The sequence below is a fragment of the Dasypus novemcinctus genome, chromosome 4 (assembly GCF_030445035.2).
Source record: "Dasypus novemcinctus isolate mDasNov1 chromosome 4, mDasNov1.1.hap2, whole genome shotgun sequence".
NCBI lineage: Eukaryota > Metazoa > Chordata > Mammalia > Cingulata > Dasypodidae > Dasypus > Dasypus novemcinctus.
Window position 1 is genome coordinate 75,827,450 of NC_080676.1, and position 26,368 is coordinate 75,853,817.

General features: G+C 45.1%; 1 protein-coding gene across 1 annotated transcript in view; it reads right to left on the reverse strand.

Annotated features, from left to right (window-relative positions):
* The window catches only part of KALRN (kalirin RhoGEF kinase), a 775,504-nt gene that overhangs the window by 406,476 nt on the left and 342,660 nt on the right, over positions 1-26,368 (reverse strand). The window contains 3 exon segments of the mRNA XM_058295672.2: positions 8,871-9,101; positions 11,004-11,135; positions 16,472-16,663. Of these exon segments, the coding sequence (XP_058151655.1) occupies positions 8,871-9,101; positions 11,004-11,135; positions 16,472-16,663 (555 nt within the window).

Consider the following 26,368-nt stretch of genomic DNA (forward strand, 5'->3'; position numbering starts at 1 on the left):
AGTTTTTTCATCAGTGTCCTCAAATCCATGCTTGCCCATCCCCATTCATGCTCTCAAGGCCCTACACCATGCCCGTGGCTCCCAGTCTGTCTTCACTCTAATCCTCCCTCCAACTGGCACAAGATTACAAACCATCACTCAGATCATGTCCCTCCTCTGCTCAAACTCTGCCTATTGTCCTTTCCCCCCATTAGTTATGGCGTACCCTTTAGCCTATTCTTAAAGGCTCCAGATGGAATGTGTTGAGGTCAAGGACATGCTAAGCATGGAGGTTATCTGAAAGAAGTGACCTGGGCAGTGACTTTCCTGTCACTTATTAACATAATCATAAAAAAGGAATGGAGAAGATTAAAGATGTTGAAAATCACTGTGGACCAATTAAGCCCCGAGGCTCAGTAATGTCTAGAAAGGGACTTCTTCCCCACCAGCCTCCCAGCCCTGTCAGATGGAGGCCCCCAGACCGTTCCTTGGAGGGTGTTCACCATGAACGGATCACTCTTCAGTCAGGGCAGAGTAAGCGTTCAGAAATCAAAGCAAGAACCAAAGTAAACAGTAAGGGAAAAGGGGAAGAGAGGCCAGCGGACAAGTAGGGTAGTATGGCAGTCTGAGATTATTTTTTTGTGAAAAACCAAAAAGAAAAATTATGTTTGTAAACTGGTCTGTTCCTCTGGGTGTGATACCCTTTCACAGTGTTAAATTCAAAGGTTTTAAGTTTACTTGATAAAAAGATTAGGGCTTCGATTCGACTATGTCAGTGGGGCATGACTCAGGGTTGAGTCCCCACACCCTTGGAGAGCTGATATAAACAGACACTCGCTCAAGAAGAAACACAGGAAAAGAGAGAGCTCCATAGAATGGCAGAGGAGAGAACTTTGATCCTGGGAGAGACAACAAAAAGAAACAATGCCTATGCCAGCCTGTAGTTGAGAGAGGGGAAGGCTGAACCCTTGCAGGGATTGGCAACCATCTTGCTTCAACATGTGGCAACTGACTTTGGTGAAAAACCAACCTTGAGTTGGACTCTTTAGGGCCTTGTAACTGGTAAGCCTTTACCCCAAATAAATACCCTTTATAAAAGCCCACAGATTTCTGGTACTTTGCATCAGCACCCCTTCGGCTGACTAATACAAGCATAGAGGAATCACAGTGAGGAGTACAGTATGAAATGGGAAATCAGAAAGCAGACAGTGCTAGGAATCCATGAAATTCCCAGGCAGGAAGGGGATATGCATCCCAGAGTCAAGACATTAAACTCATCCTCTAATTCTGCAGAGGCTAGGGAATAAATGGATAGAACTGGAACTCCAGACTAGCTTCCTACTACCGAGAGGCATGGAATACTTCAAGACCAGTGACACCAAAGAGCACATGGTATGCTTCCTTACCTTCACTCCAATCAAAAAATAACCATGGGCGGGAAACGGACTTTGGCCCAGTGGTTAGGGCGTCCGTCTACCATATGGGAGGTCCGCGGTTCAAACCCCGGGCCTCCTTGACCCGTGTGGAGCTGGCCATGCGCAGTGCTGATGCGCGCAAGGAGTGCCCTGCCACGCAAGGGTGTCCCCCGCGTAGGGGAGCCCCACGCGCAAGGAGTGCGCCCGTGAGGAAAGCTGCCCAGCGTGAAAAGAAAGTGCAGCCTGCCCAGGAATGGCACCGCCCACACTTCCCGTGCCGCTGACGACAACAGAAGCGGACAAAGAAACAAGATGCAGCAAATAGACACCAAGAACAGACAACCAGGGGAGGGGGGGGAATTAAATAAATAAAAAAAAATAAAAAAATAAAAAAATAACCATGGGGGGCAGACTTGGCCCAGTGGATGGGGCGTCTACCTACCACATGGGAGGTCTGCAGTTCAAACCCCGGGCCTCCTGACCCATGTGGAGCTGGCCCATGTGCAGTGCTGGTGTGCGCAAGGAGTGCCACGCCACGCAGGGGTGTCCCCCGCATAAGAGAGCCCCACGTGCAAGGAGTGCGCCCCGTAAGGAGAGCTGCCCAGTGTGAAAGAAAGTGCAGTCTGCCCAAGAATGGCACCACACATGGAGAGTGAACACAACAAGATGACACAACAAAAAGAAACACAGATTCCCAGTGCCGCTGATAAGGATAGAAGCGGTCATGGAAGAACACACAGCAAATGGACACAGAGAGCAGACAACGGGGGGGTTGGGGGAGAAGGGGAGAGAAATAAATAAAAAATAAATCTTGAAAAAAACAAAGCAACCATGAAAGCAGGACCCTTCCTTTCTGCCTTCCCTATCTCCCCCAAGTCAGCTCAGCCTCAACCCTGCTCTCTTTCTGCATATTGACCCTGCCCATCAATTATTTGCTTGAATACAATCTGAATGAGTGGATTATCATCATCATAAAAACCTTTGCAACCTTTACAACTACTCAATACTACCATGGGCAAATGGGTTTTATTTAAGATACATCCACAAAGAACAGCATCAGCAATGTTGAGTTAAAATAATTACAATTATTTTTTTAAAAGATTTATTTATTTATTTTTGTCCCCTTTCCCTCTCCCTACCCCGGTTGTCTGCTCTCTGTGTTTATTTGCTGCGTCTTCTTTGTCCGCTTCTGGTGTTGTCAGTGGCATGGGAATCTGTGTTTCTTTTTGTTGCGTCATCTTGTTGTGTCAGCTCTCCGTGTGTGCAGTGCCATTCCTGGGCAGGCTGCACTTTCTTTTGCACTGGGTGGCCCTCCTTACAGGGTGCACTCCCTGCGCGTGGGGCTCCCCTATGCGGGGACACCCTGCGTGGCACGGCACTCCTTGCGCGCATTAGCACTGCGCATGGGCCAGCTCCACACGGGTCAAGGAGGCCCGGGGTTTGAACCATAGACCTCCCATGTGGTAGACGGACGCCCTAACCACTGGACCAAGACTGCCGCCCAATAATTACAATTTTAATAATGGGATAGTGTCTGCTTTAGGAAAATTTGTGTTAGAGATAAAGAACTACAGAGAGTGAGTTTTAAATGATGGGGCAGGTGAAAATGGGTATATGAGTGTTTGGGTCTGAATATGGGTCTACTTGAAAGTGTATGAATCTCAGCTGTCAGCAACTATACGACTTAGGGCAAATCTCATCTTTTAGGACCAAGTAACCTAACAGGGTTTTTGAGAACTGGTCCCAGCACTGAATTATAAACCCACCAAGGGCAGGGACAGTGTTTCTCAGTATTCCCATCACCCAGCATAGGGCCTGTTCCTTCACAGAAACACAAAGGAGCACCAACTTTGATTTTAGGTAGGCTAAGGTTCAAATCCCTGATCTGTCACTAGCCATGTGACCTTGGGCAAGTTGATTAACCTCGCTAAGCCTGAATTTCCTCATCAGTAAAGAGGTGAACAAACTATCACCTGCCTTATAGTGTTGGGAAGGTTCAATAAGAAAATGCATGTGAGGGGATTAGCACAGTCCCTAGCACATAGAATGCTCAATGAATGGTAGTTCTATATGTAGATGCTCATATTTACTCATGAAGATAATAAATCCTGAGCTCTGAAAAATAACATTTTTAACCACAGTAATGAAAGCTCAGGGTTGGAATCTGACCATCCCTCTGATGCTTCATTCCTCTCTACAATATGCCCACCAAGTCACCAGTCTATGTCCCACATTTTGAAGATGGTTCCACTTGCATGCATTCCCTGATCCAAATGGGTACAGAATAGGCCCCTAGCATCTTCCTTCCTAGACCTTTTAATTCTCCCTTTTTATAGGAAGAGTTAGTTTCTAGATCCATTGTCATTCTGGTCCCATTTTTATAACTAATCATTCTGTATGCAACCCAAAGTGCTCACTTTCATTATGCAAAGCTGTCAATTGGATTATACAATGCCAAAAATGGTTTAGTATGATTAAGGAGCTTTAGGCACTATAGCAAGTAAAAGATTGACTATCTGGAGTTTAAAAAATTACTCTTAAATCCCTTTCAGACACTCTTTGGCAGGCAAGAGCTAACATAGTAAAAGCTAAATGTTCCATGGGAGACTCCAGAAAAAACTGAGAGAAGCAGGTGAGATTCATTTTCAGTCCAAGAACTCTGGGCTTTAATATTAACACATTCATTCAGAATGGAAAGCCACTGAGCCAGATAAATTCCGTCATCATGGCCTTTCACTAGCCCACCTTACCTGACTACTGGGGTCCAGACATTGCTTTTAAGGGAAGGTGTAGAAGCCTCCAACATGTCACTGCAACCACCACACCTCCTGGCCCCCAAGACTACTCCTAACCCCCTTCCAGTCTTGTCTTTCACTAGTGCTGCCCGGAGGGGGTCAGGTTCCCTCTTCCCTGTGCCCTGGCTGTAATGTCCTTCTCTGCTTTGTGGCCTTTCCCAGGAACTCCATCCTCCCCCTCCTACACTGGTGCTCAAGGCCCAGCACAAATCCCACTCCAACAACAGGGAACTTGCCCTGCTCTGACTCCACCAGCTCATTGTGCTTTTGCCTCTTCAGCCCTGAACACAGACAGCTGTGTGCCGTTACTATATCCTCAGGTGCTTATATTGAGGTGCATCTCTGGAGGACAGAGACCTCAAATTCCTAGCACAGGACCCTACACACGATAGGTGTTCCAAACCACTCTATAGATTAATTCTTGCAAAATAAAGTCCAAAGGGACGGAAAGGAAGAAGGGGAGGCAGAGATGGCCTGAGGAAGGCAATTCTGAAACAGTTGCCCTGGTTAAGAATAAATGGAATGGATGTGGATCTCCGAGAAAGATCAAGAATTTAGTTCCTTTTTGTTCTTCTCATCACATAGTCAGGACTATCTGGGATTAGAAGTAGGTCCTTTACACACATAAGGAGCCAGAGGAGTTAGGGGAGAATAAAAGAGAGATCAGCTGATGCTGTCACGGGGTGCCTTTTTAGCTACTGCTCAGACCTGCGGTGCCTTAAGCTGGAAAAAAAACTGCTATAATTATTCCACCAGCAATATTACAGTAGACATGCCTATCCGTCTTTCTTCAGCTTAATGAATGGAAATTCCAGTTTTACCCTTGGATATTTATTTCTGTTGTCCCCCAACCCAGTAGGGAAAAGAGAGTACGTCTGCTGGGGCCCAGAGAGACGCGTTAGGCCAGTTCTGGCTCCAGATGTTTAAATGGAATCTCTTTGCCACTGATGTCTATCTTTGGTTTACATCTCTCTGCTTTACTTTGGAACTGGTTGCTTAAAGGACAAATTGCTCCTACTTGGGTACAGGCTGGCAATGGGGCAAGAAATCAGACAGGCAGAGGCTAGCTCGCTCTCCCTCCCCCTTTCCTCTGCCCCGCTCCCTTTCTCCCTCCCCTGCCAGGAGTCAATGTCTTTCTCTTCTGTCTCCCACACCTTCTCCTTTCTCCTCCCATCCCATGTATGCCTGTTTCTCTGCTCTGTCGTGTCCCCTCACCCCCCACCCTGCTGTCTGTCCTTCTCTCTCCTCCTCCCTCCCTATTTTGGGGCAAGTCTAAGTGTTTGTCTGCCATGTGCCCCTCTTCTCTTTCTCTTTCTCTTCTCTGTCTCCCTGGTTCTTCTCTCCTGTGGCCTTCATTGGCTGGACTGGGAGTCACAAGACCCAGCTTCTGGACCTGGCACTGCCAGTCACTCGCTTTGTTACTTAATATCTCTGAGCCTCAATTTCCTCAGCTGTTCAGTAGGTTAGACTAGATGCTCTTCCAGGTCCTTGACAGCTCTGAGTTTTTATAAAGGAATGAAACGGAACTCACAACCCTGCCAAATAGTTGCTGTTGGTACAAACACATCATGTTGGAGTCCCCAACAGCACAAGCACCAGGGGGCGCCTGAGTGCTGCTCAAAGAGCACGCGGCCAACAAAGCAGCCACTGAGGATTTACTAAAAACCCTGTGCTCGGTCTCACTTAATCCTATGAGATAGGTGCTACTACCATCACTCCTGTTTTAGAGGTGAAGAAACTGACGTACCACGAGGTGAAGAGACCTGCCCACAGCCGCACAGCCAAGACGCGTCAGAGCAGGATTTAAACTCAGGTTGTCTGACTCCAAAGCCATTCTGTATTGCTCCAGCCACTGAGGCTCACTCTGACTGAGCTACAGAGTAAACATCTCTGGATTGGAAATGTGCTCAGGTGTCTTGTATCGACTCTATGGTTCAATTAATTCTCTTCTCCTTCAATACACCAACTCTGACTTCTGCTCATGTCTCTGCCTGTGACCGTTCCCTCCCCACTCTACTGCCCTGCACAGTGACTGGCATGCTTCATCAGAATTGTTCTATTCCAAATGGGTATGTCTTATGCCACTCTGACTAACCAGGCATCTTGCAGGAGCCTAGTGCCCAGCTGGGCCCCTTGTAGAGCACCAAGTCATGATACTTTGTAAACACTGAGGCTATGTCTTGGTGTCCTCTCTGCCTGGGCAATAAATATCTGGGAACCTCTAGACTTTCTCAGCACAATTCCCACAGGCAGACTCCAGCTACTCACCAGCAACTATTGGATAGGTTTGAAAGGAGGGTTAAATGGTACTCATTTATAGGAGCAGAAAATGGGGATCCTACAGAGATAACTTCAGTTCACCTCAGAAAACATAAAGGAAATCTGCTTCATGCCAGATACAACTGAGTTTTTCGGGGAGACAAGGAGGAAGAAGCCATGTCCCTACTTTCAAGGAGATACTACAAGAGATGAGATGAGACATGCAAAATAAAATATTATAATGTAACCCAAAGATGGAAGTGCCATAGAAATTATATATATATATAAATAAATAGATGAGCCTGGGGCAGGCTCATGGCCGGGAGTTGTTGGAGACAAAAGACCAAGTTCTCCCTCTAACCCTCGAGTATGTTGGTCTAGCACTGTCCAACTCAGGCACGTGTCTAGCGCTAATGGTTGTTTGGGTGTCAGGTGAAAAATTGAGGCCAATCACCAAGCTCAGTAGCCCTCGTTTTTCCACATCATTCTCTGAATCTGTCCCAGTGTTGGGTGCATGATGAGAGAGCAACATTCCGTGAAGAAGTCATACTTTACATATCCTAAAAGAACAATGGCATTAACCATCCTAGAAATTCAGTTCTCAAAGAACATCCTAACCCTATGATACATAGCTCCTGATCTCCTGATTAATTTTTCTCCATGCCAACAATGTGATTCGTACAGTAGAGATGAATTGTTAAAGTCTCAACACCAGAAATGCTCTTATTTTTTAGAACATGATACAGAATAATCACAGATAATCATTTCATTATATTTTTTCTTAACTTTAATTTAGACGTCATGGTGGCCCTAGAAAAAATGCCTAACAGCAGTTCCCAAATAGTTCAGTCTGGAATGCCACCCTCCTCTTGAGAAAGCCTTCACCTCCCCTCCTGCAGCCCCTCTACACCTCTCTAGTGCACTAGTACCATGTTAATGAACAACAGCAACAGCCATGAAAACAACAGCAGGGCTAAGAGGACAAAGGAGGCTGCATAATCCATTGGCCGGATGATCTCCTCGAGTCACTGAGAGTTCACTGGAATAATAACGTCCGCTTTTCTGTACCTTCATACACAGGCACCTCACTCTGTCTCAACCACAGACTGACTCCTGAGCTTTCATGTGCTCAGGGATGATGTATTTATCTGGATGGCTCCAGATGGTAAGAGAAGAGAACTGATTCATTTGCTTCCCTTTTCCCAGCAGGATCCGACAAGAACTTCAGAGTTAAGGCCAGCACATAAACAGTGCCCGTCTCTCCTGAGGCTGCAGTGTCACGTCTGATGACTCAATCACCACTCCAGTCAGGAGGGGGCACTACCAAGGGGGCCCCAGGCAGCACAGAAGAAGAAAGTGCCTGAAAGCCCATCTCCTGCTAATTGACTACACCCACCTAGAGATAAGGATGTCCCTCTTGCCCTCCATCCTGCCTGTTTCCCTCAGGGCACACCCATGCCAGCACCAGGAGCTTCTCCCAACAACTGCTGTGCAAGGAGCTGACACTTCCCAAGACATGTACAGTTGGCTCTCAGTGTTCCACATATATTTTGACACACTTGAATTATACTTGATCAATAGCACAGAAGAAAGGAAGAAGTAGTAAAAGTTATATGTGTAGTCCTGAAATTCTGGGGTGTGGAAGGTGCTTGAGCAGAAGTACCACTCACTGCTGCCTCCAGGATTGAGCCAAGAGGGAGACAAGAGGAAGTTTTGGCCTCAGTTCCTACCTTCCAACAAGCAGCCCCCTCCTGTTACATCAGTTCACAGAGCAAAACTCCCAGGGGTCCCCAAGGAGACAGAGACAGAAAAAGTACAAGGGGAAAAGGAGTTATGTCATCTGAAAGGGCATTCATGGCAAGCCTGTACTTTTATGGGCAGAAACACAACAATTTTTTATTATTCATGGTAAGAGAAAAAGCCCTAATTGGTATAATGATACAAAAAGACAGAGAGCCAGAAATAATCTCTCATCATGGAACATACAGTGAACAACAGCCCACATTTTAAATCTGGTTTCCCAAGTCCAACCCTCCCATTCCCTGAGGCCCACTCTGGCAGGTCACCTGAATCCCTGAGACGTGAGCTCACTTTATGGTGGTATCCAATCCTGACAGTGCTCAGAGAACCCCAAACCCCCCAAATTGTCTAGTTATCTCATTGTCTGATTGAGGGCCAAACTCTGCCCAAAAGAAAAGTATGCCATTTGACTGAGATGAATTGCTATTCCTGAGACCAAATCTCCACTTCCAATACCACTGGTAAAAAGGTCCAGTCCATAACCCTCCTTAGGCAAAGAGCATGCTGTAACAGTTCATTGGGAGAAGGGATCAGATCAGGCCTGGTCACCTAGGTCAGGAACTCCAGCTCATTCTCCCAGGCTGGGATGGATGATGGGTGACAGGGAAGCAGAGCCCATTACCTGCTGTACGTCCTGCTGGAAGACGCAGAGTTGCAGCCGCTGATGGAGCCGCACCTTGCGGTGCTGCCAGATGCTCTCGAGCCGCCGCTGGTGGTGCAGCACCTCGTGTACCACGTCCAGCACCTGGTGCACCGCCTTGGAGTAATTGGCCGTGGCTGTGAGGGACTCGGAGTTCCCAGGACTCAAGGGACGCTGCAGCACATCCAGCAGGGCTTTGCCATCCTGGCTGACCTGAGGGAAGGAAAGAAGCTCTGCTTCAGGCCTGAGCCAGGGAGAAACCTGAGGGCCCAGGTCAAGGAAGTGGCAGGCAGATTCCCCAGGAGGGTATAGAGAGAAACATGCCCAAAGATCCCTGACTAGGGCTGAGAATGACAATCCTCCTCAGACTAAGGAACATGCAAGCTGGGCAGAGCTGCTCTGGTGCCCAGCCCGCAGCCCGGGGAGGACAGAACATCCTGGAATGCTGGGGGAGAGAAGGTGCTGGAGGACCAGCCAGTTGTGTGTGAGACTCTTGAGTCAGCATCTCTCCCCTCTTGAATATAAGCCACATGAGGTCAGTGACTCTGTCTTGTTCGCCACTCTCTCCTCAATGCCTAGAGCAGTGCCTGGCACAGAGTAGGCCCTTGATAAATATTTTCAGTGACAGTTCAGGAAGAAATGCTTTTAGAAATGGAGTTGAAAATAAGTCACCACCATAAATGTCTCCCCCTTTCTGTTCTTCACCTTCCTCTACGTGATTCTGAACTCTTGGATGTGTGATAAAGGCAAATTATATATCTCTTGGGCTTCAGTTTTCTTGTCTATGAAATAGGGATAATGACAATACATACCTCCTAGAGTTGTGATGACAATTATATATGAGTTAATGAAATGAAGAACACTTAGAATCAGGCCTGGCATGTAGTACTGGCTAGCAATTTTATCTTCATCATTATTTTTCTCTCCTATTCTTTATTTCCTTACAATTTTCTCTTTTCTCTATATCCTTCTTTTACTCTTCCTCTCTATGACCCTTTTCCACACCAGACCAAATGAAACTGTCAAGAAGTAGGGCCTAAAAGCTTCATTTCATAGAAAAGGAAACTGAGGTATAGGGTGGTTAAGTAAATTCCCTGTGGACACACATCTGCTAAGTAGGGGCACCAGGATTCAAACCCAGTTTTTACTGCAGCAAAAACCTTTGCTAAAAACACAGAAGCCATTGGTTCTTAGACGTCAATGTACATCATACTCACCTGGGGCAGTATTTATTAAACTGTAACTTTCAGGCCATACTTCTTGGCATTTTGATTCAGTCTGGGGTGAAACCCAGAAATTTGCATCTTTAACAAGCCTCTCAGGTGGAGGAAACCCGTGGGCCAGATGCTGATCCACTTTCCCCTCCTCATGCAGCTCAACACTGCTTCCTTAATCAGTCCATCCTGCCCTCTTCAGTTTTTCATCCCTCAGCCACCCTCCCTCAGAAATCATTCCAAGTTAGCAAACTTACTACTTGGGTATTCCACCAGACACACCTACAGGCCCCTTTCCTCTCACTTTGAAAGAAACATTGAGAAGCTTTGCCCCTTCCTAATTTTATACTATTCTCCTGGTTCAGCAGAAGAGCCTGTTAGTTTGTCCTTAACATCCATGGTGGCTTCCCATGTATGCACTTACTGTACCCTATGTGTTTTCCTCTGGACCATCTAATGAGAAAATTAGTACTTTTTGATGATGTACTTCATAAGAGGGGTACCAGGGCTAGGATGAACACACCCACTCGCCAACCAGAGGAAAATCCCAGAGGCGCACTGCCTTGCTTTCTTTGCTCCTCACCCAAAGTAGAGAATCTCTCATTGTCATGCATGGGACAGTATGTGTGTGTGTCTGTGTGTGTGTGTGCACACAGATACTCACACATGTACACGCACACATGTGCCCCATTTTTCTGCTGGCCCCATTTTTTCTGCTTTCTGGGCAGGGGCACCATCATTCATAGGTCAAGAATCCTAAAGATGTCTCTAAAGGGAGAATAATGGCTTTTCTTCTTCTTGATCCAACCCAGAATATTTTGCAATGTACAGGCCAGGGGTCTCAGCACACACTCATATGCATATACACACACGACACCTGGTTGTCCCATGTGGTTCTTACCTCCGTGTAGGCCTGGGTCACCTGCTCATACAAGGACTGGTGATGGTGGATTGCCAGCTCCAGGTCCTGCATCTCGGATGGCAGGCCACCTTCGCTGCACATCTTGCACCAGGCGTCCACTCCCGACAGGAACTGGAAGGAGATGCCGAGTAGGTAAGTGTACAGGCACAAGGGTGGGTAATGGGTGGGCTTTGTAGAGTGGAGAATGTCAAATACATTGGGAAGAAACATCAGGACCTCTAGTATGCAGAGGGTAGAACTTTTTCTTTAATTCTATAAACACTAACCCCAAGGAAGAAGTCAGATTCAGGCATCTGTTTAGGAAATATAATTTCCACAAACAATTACTCTTATGGAACTGCAGGAGATGAGCATAATCTGGTGGTCCAGCAGGTTATACCCAAACACTATAAATTCCAGATGTGGAAACACCTCATTACCGCGCATGCAGCCTCTTGCATATGCCTGTCAGCATGTAAGGGCGAGAAGCTCTAATGGACATGCATGTGCATGTTGAGCTGTGAAGAGAAGCAAAGAACACCTCCGACAGGACACCAGAAATCCCAGGAAATTTGTAGAGACCCATTCTCACAGGGATGGAGAGGAATGCTCAATAGGACTCCCACTGATGGATCAGTCCCCTTCAGGGTGGGAGTGGGAAGTGAGGATCAGACTGAGCCATGTCTACAATGGCAGTAGTTCCTGGGATGTGATACATAGATAAAGATCTTGACAGACATAAAATTATTTAAAAATTAAAATTAACAACTGTAGAAGGCTATGGATCTCCATGCACACAGGGTGAGCTAACTGAAATCACTCAGGTTTATCGGGTGGAAAAATACATCCTTAAAATGCAAATAATTCTTCATTCAACAGTCTAGAATGGTTCTGTCTGTGATTCCTCTCGCCTGAGTGAACAGCACCATTTAAATTAATTGCCTAAATACCTTTTTATACCATTGCCTATAACAGCCCATGTGAGGACAATAAAGAGCTGCCTAAATAAACGCATTAAAAAAGTAGCCTTGAATGAGGGTTTGGGTTTTTTCCCCAGCTAAAAAGAAGCATGGTTTATGAGTTTCCCTGAAGGACTGGGTAATATCTGAGGAAATCACATTAAAAAAATAGATACAAACAAAATTGCTTTTGATCCAAACCAGTTCAAGTGGGGAAACATCAAAAAAAAGTGGACTCCTCAAATTAATCTCAGTCCTGGCATTGCTTTTTCTTCTGCAACTGCTTGAGTTCTAATCTTGGTGTCACTGTCAGCTTTCAGTCCCTGGCCTGTTGGCTACTGTGGTTGATTTTCATTCACATATTTTTATCACATTAGGCCATCTCTTAGCAATTCTGGGAAAGTTCTGGGTACATGCAGTATCAGATTGCATGTACTTGCTGACATCTCAGAAGCTTCTTTGCCCCACCAATAACCATGTTAAAGAGGAGCTTAAAAGCAACTAAGCATTCATTTGTCAGTCGTGGTGGGAGCACCTTGTGAGGCCTTTGGTATTTCTGTATAGTACTCTCTGTAGGAGTCCTACAGTGGACCCCACAAAACAGTCAGCTCAAAGAAATACAGAGAGGGACCCAGAGAGGGAAGCACTGAGTCTTCCTTGCCAATCTGGATAAATGTTGAACAAATGATGCAAGTGATAGGGTTGAAGAGAGGACAAGAAGTAGACATCAATGGTTTTACTTTCCTGAGAATGAACCAGTCACCATCAATCACTACCATCATCATTCTCCATAGGAAACAAACAAAGAAAAGACATAACTAGATTCCTTTCAATGAGTGAGGCTGTGCTTGACTTTTGACATGTAACACAAGCATTTCAGCTTTTGGGAAGGCCCCAGGTAGAAATAAACACAGGTGGAGGAAATACAAAGATATGAGGATAGTATGCTGAGCAAACACCCACATTTAATAAGCATACTGTGTATCTTACATGCCCTATCTCTAATCCTTACAACAGTCCTGTGAGATTTATGATTATCCCACCATTAGAGAAGAGGAAATAGCTCTGACTGGTGAGGGGACTTGCCTGAGAGCTAATGAATGGTGGGGCTGGGCTTAGAACCCCCACGTCTGGCCTCAAAGCCTATATACTCTTTTTACTATTCATATTGCCATCCATGTTAGAGTGGGTAACAAGGGGAGAGATTGGATCTATGGGCTTGTGCCCAACTCTGTGGGTTACCTAAAATATGTTACAGAGAAAGAAGTTTAGAGGTTAGACTGTAGGCTTTAGGTTAGACACCTTGGGCTAAAATCCCAGGTGCCCACAGACTAATTGTGTGCTCTCAGCAGTGGTATGTTAGTAAATGTTTGAGAACTAGTATACATAAAGGTAAAGTATATGTATAGGCATTTGTGTATATGTGTATGTGTATTAAAAATTTTACTGATATAAAGGATGTTGTGACAGTTTGAATTTTTTTTTAAGATTTATTTATTTATTTCTCTCCCCTTCCCCCCCACCCCGGTTGTCTGTTCTCTGTGTCTATTTGCTGCATCTTCTTTGTCCGCTTCTGTTGTTGTCAGCGGCACAGGAATCTGTGTTTCTTTTTGTTGCGTCATCTTGTTGTGTCAGCTCTCTGTGTGTGTGGCACCATTCCTGGGCAGGCTGCACTTTCTTTCGCACTGGGCGGCTCTCCTTACGGGGTGCACTCCTTGCACGTGGGGCTCCCCTACATGGGGGACACCCCTGCGTGGCACGGCACTCCTTGCTCGCATCAGCACTGCGCATGGGCCAGCTCCATATGGGTCAAGGAGGCCCGAGGTTTGAACTGCGGACCTCCCATGTGGTAGACGGATACACTAGCCACTGGGCCAAGTCCTCTGCCTTGAATTTTTTGAATCCCAGAAAAGATTATGTTGAACTAATCCATTTCTCTGGGTGTGGGGCCTTTTGATTTCATTAAATTCAGTTAAGAGGCATTTGATTAGGTCACTTGATGAGATGGCTTTAGGACTTTTGATTGGACTATGTCAGTGAGACTTCACACAGGTTCATCTCCACCCTCTTTCTGGGTCTTATATAAACTGAGAACACACAGAGAGGGAGAGACACAGAAAAGGGAGCTCTGCCATTTTGACCCAATTACACAAGAGAACTCCAGGTTCAACCACAGCTGCAGAAAAGACAGAGAAGCCCCAAGAAGCTCAAAGAGCCGAGACCCTGAGAGATGCCTGATCATCCACAGCTGAGCTCCCAGAGAAAGTAGAATGAGACCAGGAGACCCACCCTCTTGCCTCACCATGTGGCAGGACTCCAAGATCTGCTAGCAGCTGACCTTTGGTGAGAATGCATTTCTTTTTTTTTTTTTTGGAATACCCATTTTTTATTTTATTTTTTTAAATTATTTATTATTTTTTTTAAATTACATTAAAAAAAAATATGAGGTCCCATTCAACCCCACCGCCCCTGCCCCCCACTCCCCCCACAGCAACACTCTCTCCCATCATCATGACACATCCATTGCACCTGGTAAGTTCACCTCTGAGCATCACTGCACCCCATAGTCAATGGTCCACATCATAGCCCAGACTCTCTCACGTTCCATCCAGTGGGCCCTGGGGGGATCTACAGTGTCCCGTAATTGTCCGTGAAGCACTATCCAGGACAACTCCACGTCCCGAAAACGCCTCCACATCTCATCTCCTCCCGTTCCCCACACCCAGCAGCCCCCATGGCTACCGTTCCCACACCCATTCCACATTTTCTCTGTGGACATTGGATTGGTTGTGTCCATTGCACACCTATGTCAAGTGAGGGCTTAGATTCCACATAGGTACTGGATGCACTCCTCCCGCTTCCAGTTGTAGACACTCTAGGCTCCATGTTGTGGTGGTTGACCTTCTTCAACTCCATGTTAGCTGAGTGGAGTAAGTCCAATAAATCAAAGTGTAGGAGCTGAAGTCTGTTGAGGCTCTGGGCCTGGGTGTCATATTATCAGTCCAGAGATTCAAATCCCCTACATATATCTTAAACCCAGCACCAACTACAATTCCAATAAAGTAGCATGCAAGTCATGCCTTGTTTTGGACATTTTCACAGCTTCAGAACTGTAAGCTTTTACCCTAATCGGTTTCCCACTTTAAAAGCCAACCCATTTCTGGTACTTTGCATTGGCAGCCTTTGGCAAACTAATACAGATATGCAGCACACAATTTACAAAGAATAACAACATATACATTTCTCTTTATTGAAAGCTCCATACAGCAAATTGGTTCTCACAGGATATTTTGTTGATTTTTATTGAGGTCTTGTGTCCACAGCTAACCGATGGTTGCAAAAGACAAATGTGTGTAGTTTTGATTATATTTCCTTTTATGTTACAGAACAAGACAAAAGTAAAAAACACCTGAAGACTTATGTCTGGATATCACTTATTCTTCAGTGATATGAGTGATTTATTTGACAATTCGAATAGCAGTTTTGAATGCTAGAAGAATATTTCTTCAAATTTGCGTGCTATTCACAACGTGTAAGCTACAGACACAACAAATTTTTAAGTTTAGTTTGCATTTTAAAAACATTTTCTCCACTACTTTCTTAAGACTAAATTTCCATGGTGTAAAACTCCCACAAGGTTTATTTGAAACTACCTATATGAGATTACTGAATGAGGGCAATTGTATAGTATTCCCACCATACAGATAAATAGATGTAAACAACCTCAAGAACAGAGATAATAGTAAAATCTAGTAAAATAATCAGGAAATGATGAGTTTTGAGTATTTATCAACTTTGTTTTTAAAATAACATATTTAACTATAAATTTATATAATTTAGCTTTAAATCATGGTTGTTTAAAAACTTACAAAATTCCTGAAAATTTAACTACCAGCTTTCCATGAGCCTGTATAAGCCAGTTCTAACACAACACGGGATCTTAGATCATTAATCTCTCTGGGCTTCAGTTTTCCTCTCTGTAAAATGGATTAGTAATGTCACTGGCCAATGCCTGGCCTCTCGGTAAATGACAACGATTAATTATTATTCCTACCCATTATATCATTATTGCATTATTGTTACTCATAGCAAATGCTTAATCTAAAATTAGGTTTACCATGCTTTGAGCACTCAACAATCACTTTACTTTCAACCCTTTGGCCTATGTTCTCAGAATGAAAAGAGCTAAACAGACAATTAACACACATGCACACCTGCACACACACGCACACACACGCTAAACTACCAAGCAGAATGTAAACAGACTTTGGGACGCTCTTGTTTGGATGATTAGCAAAGTCACCAACAGTACCGATATTCATTAGCATACCCAGGGGCCATGAAGTGTTGGAACGTGGGTTATTGTTGCAACTACTCAGCAGGGTCTTCAGAAGCTTAGGGAAAGGATAGGGAACTCACTGCAGAGTTGTGTGCAGGCTCCCACCGTGCCCTTCCCCTGCCTTTCCACCCTTCCCACCACTAGCACCCACAGAGGATCCCAGGCCTCACCTGCTCCGCCTTCTGGTGGAACACCGCGGACATGGCGAGGATGGTGCTGCGTTCGTCCAAGGCGGCCGCAAAGCTCTTCCACTCCTGGTCGAGCTGTGTGGAAATCTGCTTGATTTGCTGCGAGGCGTAATGACCAGCCTCGGAGAGACGCGAAGCCACGGACATGATGCGGTTGATGTTGACGTAGGCGTTCTGTGAAGCAGAGGAGAGCCCGTGCTTAGTGGGGCGGGCTGGAAAGGCCCCTGCCCAGCACTTTCGGGGAGGGTGAATATTTAGAGAAAGGGACTACATGAAACGAAAGATTGAGAGAGGCCAGTGTAGGCCAAACTAGTGTCATGTTCTTGGCCCTGGGGGGAGGGGTCTCTAGGATGTAAAATCTATGCAGATAGCAGGTATAGCAGGTAAGGTAAGGGAGCCTTTTCATTCTGTGGAATCAGCATTGTTTTTTGTGCTGGCTCTTAAAGCAGCGGTCACTGTACATGGGAATCTTATGTGATCCTTACAACCATCCAAGGCGTCACTCCAGAGAGACAGCACAGTATACTTCAAGAGTTGCTGTGGGGAAGCTACGGCTCAGATTAGGGCAGAAGCTGGAGGAGGCAAGTGCACCCCTCTCGCTAAGTGGGTAGCTGGACCCAGGGAAAGACTGCCACCTCCCCAGAGCAGCAACAGCACCAAAGAGGGCCAAGAGCACAGGATAACTGCACATCTTCCTACCACGAAGCAAAGATGCCCTCACATCCCACCCCTACCCTGAAAGAGCTAGGGCACTGGCTAAGAGCCAGAATTTAATTTAAAAAGGAATATTTGAATCTACACATTATCCCATGCCAAAAATAAGGTCTATGGAGCCCTTTCTTATCCTTACTTAAGTTAAACACATTTCCCCATCTGACCCAAAAGGCATTTGTGGGTGCCTCAGAGGGCAGAGGGGGCCTTTCCGGTTCCCGGCTGACTCCCTGTATCTGGTGTTCTGTGTACATCCATTCCCATCTTTGTGTACCAATTAGAAATTCATGAGCATGTGTGTTGCTTCCTACCAGGCCAGCAGAAAACCCTCCAGGAAGGAACAAGACAAAAGAAAAACCCCAAAGACACAAGACAGGAGTTATCACGGTTATTTTTAACTGCTACCTCCTATTAACTGTCTGAGGTGTCAAAATAATCAAGTAATAGTGTGGTACCCACAGGGTGCTGTACTGAATTTCACAAATGTCCGCCTGAAGAAGGACTAAGGAGGCAGGTTGCTCCTACACCTTCGTTTTTTGTTGCAAATCTTCTCAGATGATAAATATTCCTTGGCAACAGCATTTTCTCATGATTCTATTGGCTCAGGGGTGGTTCATTAATGCTGGGTAGACTTAACGAAGGTTCTTTCTTTTTCCACTCCCTCATTCCTCATAAGCACCATTCATTCTCTCTTAGCTGTCACCATCCTCCAAGCACTCCATTCCAAACCTGGGCAGGGCTGATAAGGTCTCTCTTAATTTAAAAGGTCTCTGTGGAAGTTTAAAGGGTTAAGTGAAGTGCTTGAACACAAATCCATCCGGAGGTCTAATGACCCCATGTGACATCTCTTTGTTTAGCCTGGCCTAAGTCCTTGCTGGACTGGTACATTTCCTTAAGAGAGTCAGAATATCACTGATTCTTTTTATTTTAAAAATAACCATCCTTCAAAAATTCAGAAATGATTATCAGGTCTGCTTTCTGAGTTAGGACACAAATCCTATTTAAAATTAGACTCTATTTATAGAACTGACAGAAAAGCCAACTCTACACTCAAAAATAGAGGGGGAGGAAGAGGGAGAAAAAGGCATATTCTGATTTTAATAGTTCTCTCTTCCAGGGGAATAACTTTTAGAGCCCTACAAACACTCCCTCCCACCCCCAGATTTTCTGCTTGTGTGATTATCTTAGTTTGGGTTCCTACAAAAGCCAACTTTGAGACAAGGATTTGGGGGCAGGTAGTTTGTTTGGGGGCATGATCCCAGGAAGCACAGTAAGAGATGGAGGAAGTCAAACAGGAAAGGGAGGAAAATGAACAAAGGATGTGTTAATTAGTGGTTTACTGCTATAAGCACCTGGGGGTCAACCCCTCTGAGAGTCTGTAGAACATATCTCCCAGTTGTCCCCCTGAGAGGTGAGGAATCTGGGGTCCTGATGCACTAAATCCCATTCCTCATTAGCTGAAGTTCCTGATGCCTCCAAGGGCCAAACACTCCCGAGGGTCAGAGGATGACAGCGGGCAGAGAATGTTTGAAGCTATGGGTTGGTATGTATGGGAACCATCTGTAGACAAACCCGGTCCACGCTGAGGGGCTCTGGGTGGGAAACTGACAGCATCTGATATGGCTGTACTTCCAAACTGAATTTAAATCCTGAAATCCCCACCCCCTGTTTATGCAAATATATCTCTGAATGTTGGATTGAGCTCCATGGGAAGCAAGAAAAGCTATAAGGACCAGGCACTGCCCTGCCCCAAGAGCCCCCCAGGCCCATACCATGGATGCCCAGCCCCTTGTCAACACCACGTGCTTATGTTTCCCCACACACTTACATTCTCCCCACACCCAGGCAGTTTCAGGAAGAACTTTCTAGCTATCTGCTGTGGTTGCCCCTGGAAGCTAATACCCTGTCACTCATTCAAATATATATGGAGAGGGGGTCAGGGGCTGTGCTGGGGGTTGTAGGGAAGCAAAGAGAAATGAGATGAGATTCCTGCCCACCCATACCCTGACCTTGGGGCTCAAATTTGAGACTTAAGACAAGTCCTCAAATAACTGTAATTTAAAGCAAAATGAAGTAAGTGAGGGAGAAGCAGCTCACTGGGGATTCAGAAGGAAGGGACCCAAATGCCCCTGCAGGGCTGTTGGAAAGGGCATTCCTGCATGGCAGGGGGTAGGTGATGAGGCTGGAGGTCTCTCAAGGTCCCCTTCAAGCCTTAGTCTATGATCATAAATTGAATTTAAAAAACAAACAACAACAAAGAGACCACAGCTTACATTTCACATTCTGAAGGCAGACACAGTAAATGCTTTTTTGTTTCTGTATCAGTGAGTGGGAAAAGAAATGCCTTACTAAAACTAACAAATGATTATGCTTCACAAAAGAAGTCTCCTTCACAATAGAGGGATAAATACAACGCTGACTCATGAATTTGCTCATTGTTATTCTTAATTGCCCCTTTTCCGTAAAACAAAATACCACAGGCAAATCACACTGGCCAAGTTCATCTTCATTTCCCTTCACCCTAGAACCTGAGACAAATGGGCAGATCATTTATGAACTGAAATTGTCCCTGAGTACAAGAATGGAATGACTAACCAAATGAGAAGGGAGGGATGGCAGAGAAAGTTTCAAATGACTTACAAGGAAAGTGAGGCTGAAGAGCTAGATTAAGAGTTTGAGTAGGGAAACGGACTTGGCCCAGTGGTTAGGGTATCCGTCTACCACATGGGAGGTCCCCAGTTCAAACCCCGGGCCTCCTTGACCCGTGTGGAGCTGGCCCATATGCATTACTTATGTGCACGAGGAGTGCCGTGCCACGCAAGGGTGTCCCCCGCGTAGGGCGTAGGGGAGCCCCACTCCTACGCACAAGGGGTGCATCCCGTAAGGAGAGCCACGCAGTGAGAAAGAAAGTGCAACCTGCCCAGGAATGGTGCCACCCACACGGAGAGCTGACACAACAAGATGATGCAACAAAAAGAGACACAGATTTCTGTGCCGCTGACAACAACAGAAGCAGACAAAGAAGATGACGCAGCAAACAGACACAGAGAACAGACAACCAGGGTTGGGGGGTGGGGAGGGGAGAGAAATAAATAAATAAATAAATCTTAAAAAAAAAAAGAGTTTGAGTACACAGGGCACTTGGTTGTTAGGCATAAAGACATATCATGGTTTTTGGTCAGTCCATCTGTGGTTCTTCTCTCACCGTGTATGCCTCTACTAAGGAGTATACAGGAGCCCACGTTTATCCCGGGATATGTTCAGCAGGAATGGGTGTTTTGACTCTATGACCTTTCCATTTCCTACCAGCTGTCCCCTCTATCTCCTCTACCCCCTCTGGCTGCCTGGCTCTGCCATTCTTCCCTGCCAGCCTTAAATACCACCTGCAGAGCTCTCAGCTAGGCAAGGGCATCAAAGTTCCTGGGCCAGGAGGCAGGAGACATGGGTTCTGGTCCCAGCTTCAGCATTAACTTAAGATGTCACCAGACTCCTCTGTGCCTCAGTTTCCTCATCTATAAAACGAGGGAGTTGAACTAAGAGACCTCAGATATTCCATTTCTAAGTAGTGTCAGTTCTATAATCCAGGTGTCTAAAAACATTTTCTGTTTACAGAGGGTACCCAGATTGAATGTAGAGAGAAATTAGGAAGCCATAGTTTTCTATGTCTAATAGTCCACAACGGGGGGAAAATGACTTAATCTATCACCCTCCCATTACTCTCTTCTATGGAGAAGAAACAAGGGTAACTAAAATCTCAAGTGTCTACGTGCCATGTGAAGGTTTTAGACAGAAGCGCGTGTGGCATGAGACCAGGAAGCAGTGACTGTTACAGGGAAAAACAGTGCTGCCTACTGGTGGACAGACACACAGCCCAGCCTTGGCTGTCCATGAACCTCAGCCCTTCAAGTGTGAGGGCCAAGGCTGGAGCTGGGCCTTCGGCCTCCAAGGAACCAAGGGCCAGCTGCCCTCCTCCCCCTTTCCTGGGCAGCCCCTGAGATGAGCTGCCCAGACTAGCTAGCTTCCCCAACCAGAAGGTAATAACATGATTAAGCATTCTGGCTTGAAGAGTGCCTTCTTAAACCCTTAACTCAAAATTACTTTATTAAATTTAAATCCCTACACAGATATGCAGTGTGATTACTATTCTTATTCAAGGTATCTACCGTGCCAAATGCAAGGTACCTGCAGCGTGGTCTGTTGCATTATCTTCTCCAGCCTACCTCCCCACACAGCCTCTTCTCCCACCATTTCGGTCACAAATGGGGAAAAATAACTAAATGCCAGCAAAAATCTGGCTAACCTAAAATCCCTCTGTATTTACACCCTTGCCCCACTTCGGTTACCTTCAAAATTCTGTTTTCACATGTTCTTCCTACAATCATTAATTGAAGATCACAGGCTACACAGCCTCATCTCCTGAGACCTTTGGTCTCCTGTGGTGATTAAATGAAATCGATGAAGAGAAACTCCAGAAAGAACCCCTTGGTGGGAATCTTGATGAAATTTTTTAGCTCTGCCAAAGGCTCTCTCTTTGAACCTGGTTCTTGGCTGACCCTTCTGGGTGCAAAAACATGCCGTGTTGCTTGCACGAGAACAACTCATCATTTAAAAATCCAGCTAAATTTTCTGTTTACATGAAGTTTCTTACATGGTATATTCTGAAAGAGATACACATTCTGCTAGAAATAATCATTTGATGCAAGCTATATCTTTGGTAACCCTAGGCTCTGTGTCAGGGGCTGATTGTAAGAGCAGATCATTGCCAAGTGTGTGTATTATTTAAATCACATTCACGTCACTCAACAAAATAGAGGTGGATTTTATACTCCCATTGTCCTGACTCCTGTGGCTTATATGAGATAACACAAAGCATAGCCGAATGCCTTACATATAACTGATAATTCAAGAAATGTCATATCTTTTCCCTCATCCAGCCCCAGAAGACTGGTATTAACTCTCCAAATTAAGAATGAGTCAAATCCAAGTTTTAGTTAAAAGTGCCACAAAAAGAAAAATCTATTAATTATTCTAACACAAGGCAAAATGAGTAGTCTGAGGTCTCACGCTATTTCACAAAGAACAAGGTGCACCATCCCCTACCGTCCCTGGGGAAGAGTCCCTTTCCTAGGAGCCTGCCACACATGCCCCAAACCATCGGCCGCCGCAGCCACCCCAGCTGCTTGCCAGGCCACTGCTCTGAACCGCACACACCCTCTGCTGGCACACACCCTTCCCCCAGGAGTTGAGGGTCTGGAGCCCTGAACTGTCCACAGGCCTTCCTTGATGTATGAAGCTCAGAAAATTCAGAATCAGCCCACGACTTGCTTTTTGAGCCATGTTCTTTCCACAGAGTATCCTTCCATACCATAACATGGAAAAACAGGGCCTCCATTTCTTGGGACAGCCTTTTCAAGACAGCCCCAATAGCTTGTCGTGTGTTAGTCACACCAAGCACCCAGGCCTGGAACGGCTTGTCCTCATACAAGGTCCCCAGTCCTTCTCCTTACCTCTGACTGTGTTACGAATGCTGCAGGAGCCTCATGTTGCGGCTGATTACTGCACCCTCTATGCAGTAGAGGGGACCTCTATGCAGTAGAATGGGCCCGGGGACCCTTCACTTTGTTGTCTGGGGCTGACATGACGCCACCCAGGTTTCTCATCTTTTTCTTTACAGAGGCAGAGGGAAGCCTCTTTACAGAGGAGTGGTCTCACCCTTGCAAAGAATGAATTCTAGGAGGTTTTCAATTCCATTCCAGTTAATTGGGCTATAGCTTTTTGATTATTAGTATAAAAACGAAAATTGTGAGTTTCATGTCAGCCCATCACATGAGCTGAGGCACAACCACCAATAAGGGGCCACTTTTCCTAAAGGTGCTCAGTCCTCTCAACAAACCTCTGGACCTTGACCCCTCCAATCTAAAAGTCCATAGGAAGAGCCCAGGCAGGCCAGGCAAACCAGAGGCAGAGGGCCAATGTACTCAGACACATCATTCAAGATAAACGCAAATCAGATAATGTCAGATCAAAAGCTCAATAAAAGATTTATATACAGTATAGCCTCAAACAAGAGAAACATTCTGCATGCCAGGGAAACACCCAAATGTTATGTTATTGATCATATTGATAATAATTGATATTTTATTATATTAAAAATAACTAAATTTTTTATGATCTGGAAAACATGTGTTTTTAAAAAATGTACAGAGGACTTGTCTCCTCCCACTGAAGTTAATACAGTACATCAAGATATCAGATGTTTATGGGTGATGAGACTTCAGGGAAATTTATGTTCAAACTTCATACTTGTATTGAATTCACTCCTTTTATTGAAGCACAGAGATTGTTCCTAGGTTTTGTTTTTGTTTTGCCACTACAAGTAATGCTAGGGGTTACTTGGTCAAAGAGTACATATATTTTTAGGTTTATTAGATTTGGCTAGGTTGCAATCCACTAAAACTATAATTACTCAAGTTTCCCCATCTTTTTACTTTGGTAAAGCTTTGTTTTGTTTTCTTTTTAATTAATTTGTTTTTCTTTTAAAGTACAGCTTACATACAGTGAAATGGGTAAGTTTTAATGAATTAAGGAAAAGAAATAAAACATATTTTATTCCAGAGTTTTTTAGAAGCCAAATTCATATAACAATCTCACTTTACAGTTAGGAAAAAAATCTAACCCAGATATTTCTTGAATCCACTTAATAGGTGTTAAATCAATCAAGCCACTTTTTCAACATGATAAAAAGAGAGGCATAATTGGGTCTAGAACTCAGTTCTCATGATTCCCTCTGCTTATTACTACCTTCTTCTCATGCCCTGTGCTTAAATTAATTTAAGTTTTTATTTTATCAGTCAAAGAGAGTCATGAGGAGAAGTGTTTGGAGATTTTCCCACACAGCCTTCAGAGGCTTTGTCAGTAGCATTCAATATCAGTGGGAAAAGAAAGAGATTGTGCTGAAGTAATGAAAAAGCTGAGCCTCACCTCCTTTTCCCAGTTTAATGATACTACAGGTATTATTTACATGTTTACTAGTATGAAACTCGCTTTGGGTCCTGAAGTTGTTAAACCATCACATTATGATTAATTAGTTTAACATTACCATGTAAACTTGCTGACTCTACCTCAAAGCATATGGCCACTGGGATAGTAACATCTGGACTAAGAACCATCCATGCTCGAAACTATACAACAATAGCTATGAGATGGGATCATCTCTAAATGAAATCCCCAACTTCTGCCTCCCACAAACCACAGGGTGCCCTCTGGGGTGAGGGTGTGTGGGCAAATAGAGCAGCTGATGGATGACTATCTGGTCAGGTCTGGCCAAACAGTAGGTCAAACCATGTGGAAGCCATCTGTCACTGTCAGACAGAGAGGAAAGGAGGCTGGAGCAGCCCTGATGCTCAGCAAGGGTAACAATGGCCCGTGAATCCCTCTGTCCCTCTGGCCTGGCTTGCAGAGCAAGGTCTCCTCCAGCAATTGCTTTACAAACCATTAAGCAGCCATGAAAACGAGTGCCTGTCCATATGTCCAAGGGCCACTGGAAACTCAGCAGCAGGTTTAAGAAAAAGAGAAGCCCTTCTTCCTTTCCTTTCTCAGCAGCTAGTGAAACTACCTTGGATTGGGGAGTGCCTTTCTGTGAGGAATTGTTGCAGGACTGAAGTAGTGAGAAGGGGCAGGTACAGCTGGAATCAAACTCAGTGTCCCAGCTTTGGTTTAGGATGGAGTGATGTTAGGCTGCTTTTCAAGTTGAGATCAGAGGTTACAAGACTTCAGAGAAATATATTCACCAGTATTCTATCCCCCAACCCTTCCTCTTCCTTCTCTTGAGGGCTTTGCTACTCAAAGCTTGGTCTGCAGTAGCAGCAGCACCTAAGAGCAGATTACAAAGGTAGAATCTCAGGTTCATCCCTTCTGAATCAGGAGCGTATTTTAACAAGACTCTTCCAGGTGATCCTTTTGCGTGTTAGAGTTTGAGAAGCTCTGTAATAGGGAACTCTGAGGAGCTGCCTGGAAAGAGAACAATTTCGTCTAGCATACCTGGCCCTAATAACAATAGTAGCTGAACACTGGCTAAACATGACATTGTCCCAAATGCTGTGCCAAAAATGCATGATCGCATTTCTTCCTTATACCAACCCTAGCAGAGGCACTATCAGTATTCCCCATCTACAGATAAGATGGTAAAGCTCTGAGAAATATAAATAACTTGCCTAAGATCACAATGCCAGGAAGGAAATATAGAGTCACAGGTAGCACCTAGCACCCATGCTCTTCCCCACCTGCCATAAATATGAAAGCAGTTGGGCTGAGGAAGCATACCCCTTAAGGGAGAGGAGAGATGATGAGGAATTTCTCCCAAAGCTTCTAGAAATCATATCCCAGGAAAATAGGGCCAGTGGAGAATTAATGCAATAAAATTTCCCTCTATCTCTGAAGCCTTCCCCTTGGGGCCCCTGATTGCCCTTGGAATTCCTAGAATAGCCCAGATTGGAAGAGGCAGGAGCCTGGCAGGTGGACTTCTCTTCACTTTTCCTCCTTGGAACAAAAATCTCCACTTGCAAACCCAGGAGCCCCTGTGTCCAAAGAACCACAGAAGAGCTCAGGACTAAGGCAACTCTTTGCCCCTTTAATTGATATCTTGCCTTATTGTTAGTCTTAAATCTATCATCCCATGTGTCTAGTCAACTATTCATCCATTTCACAATGCTAGGCTCTGTTCATGCAGGGAGCAAGACAGACAAAATTTCAATGCTCATGAACCTTACATTTTAGTAGAAGTCAGGCAATAAATTACTATTTATTATAGAAATATATGTTGTATAAAATTCAGCAGGGAAAAGGATAGAGCATGACAGGGTTGGGGAAGGTTACCCTATATAGAGAAGTCATGGCTGACATCTCTGAAGACAGACACCTGAGCTTATTGAGGAAGGAAGTGCATGAACCATGTGGTTATCTGAGGAAGATGCTCCAGGCAGAGTGAAGAGCTGGGGCAAAGGCCCTTGGTGGGTTTAAGAAACAGCAAAAAGCCCAGGGTGAGTGGAGCAAATGCATAAGAGCTAAGTGGTAACCGGGGGTCAGGCCATGTGGAGCCTAGTAAGCCCTGTTATGGGATTTCAGATTTTATCCTAAGAAGAATAGGATGCCATTAAAGCATTTCAAGCA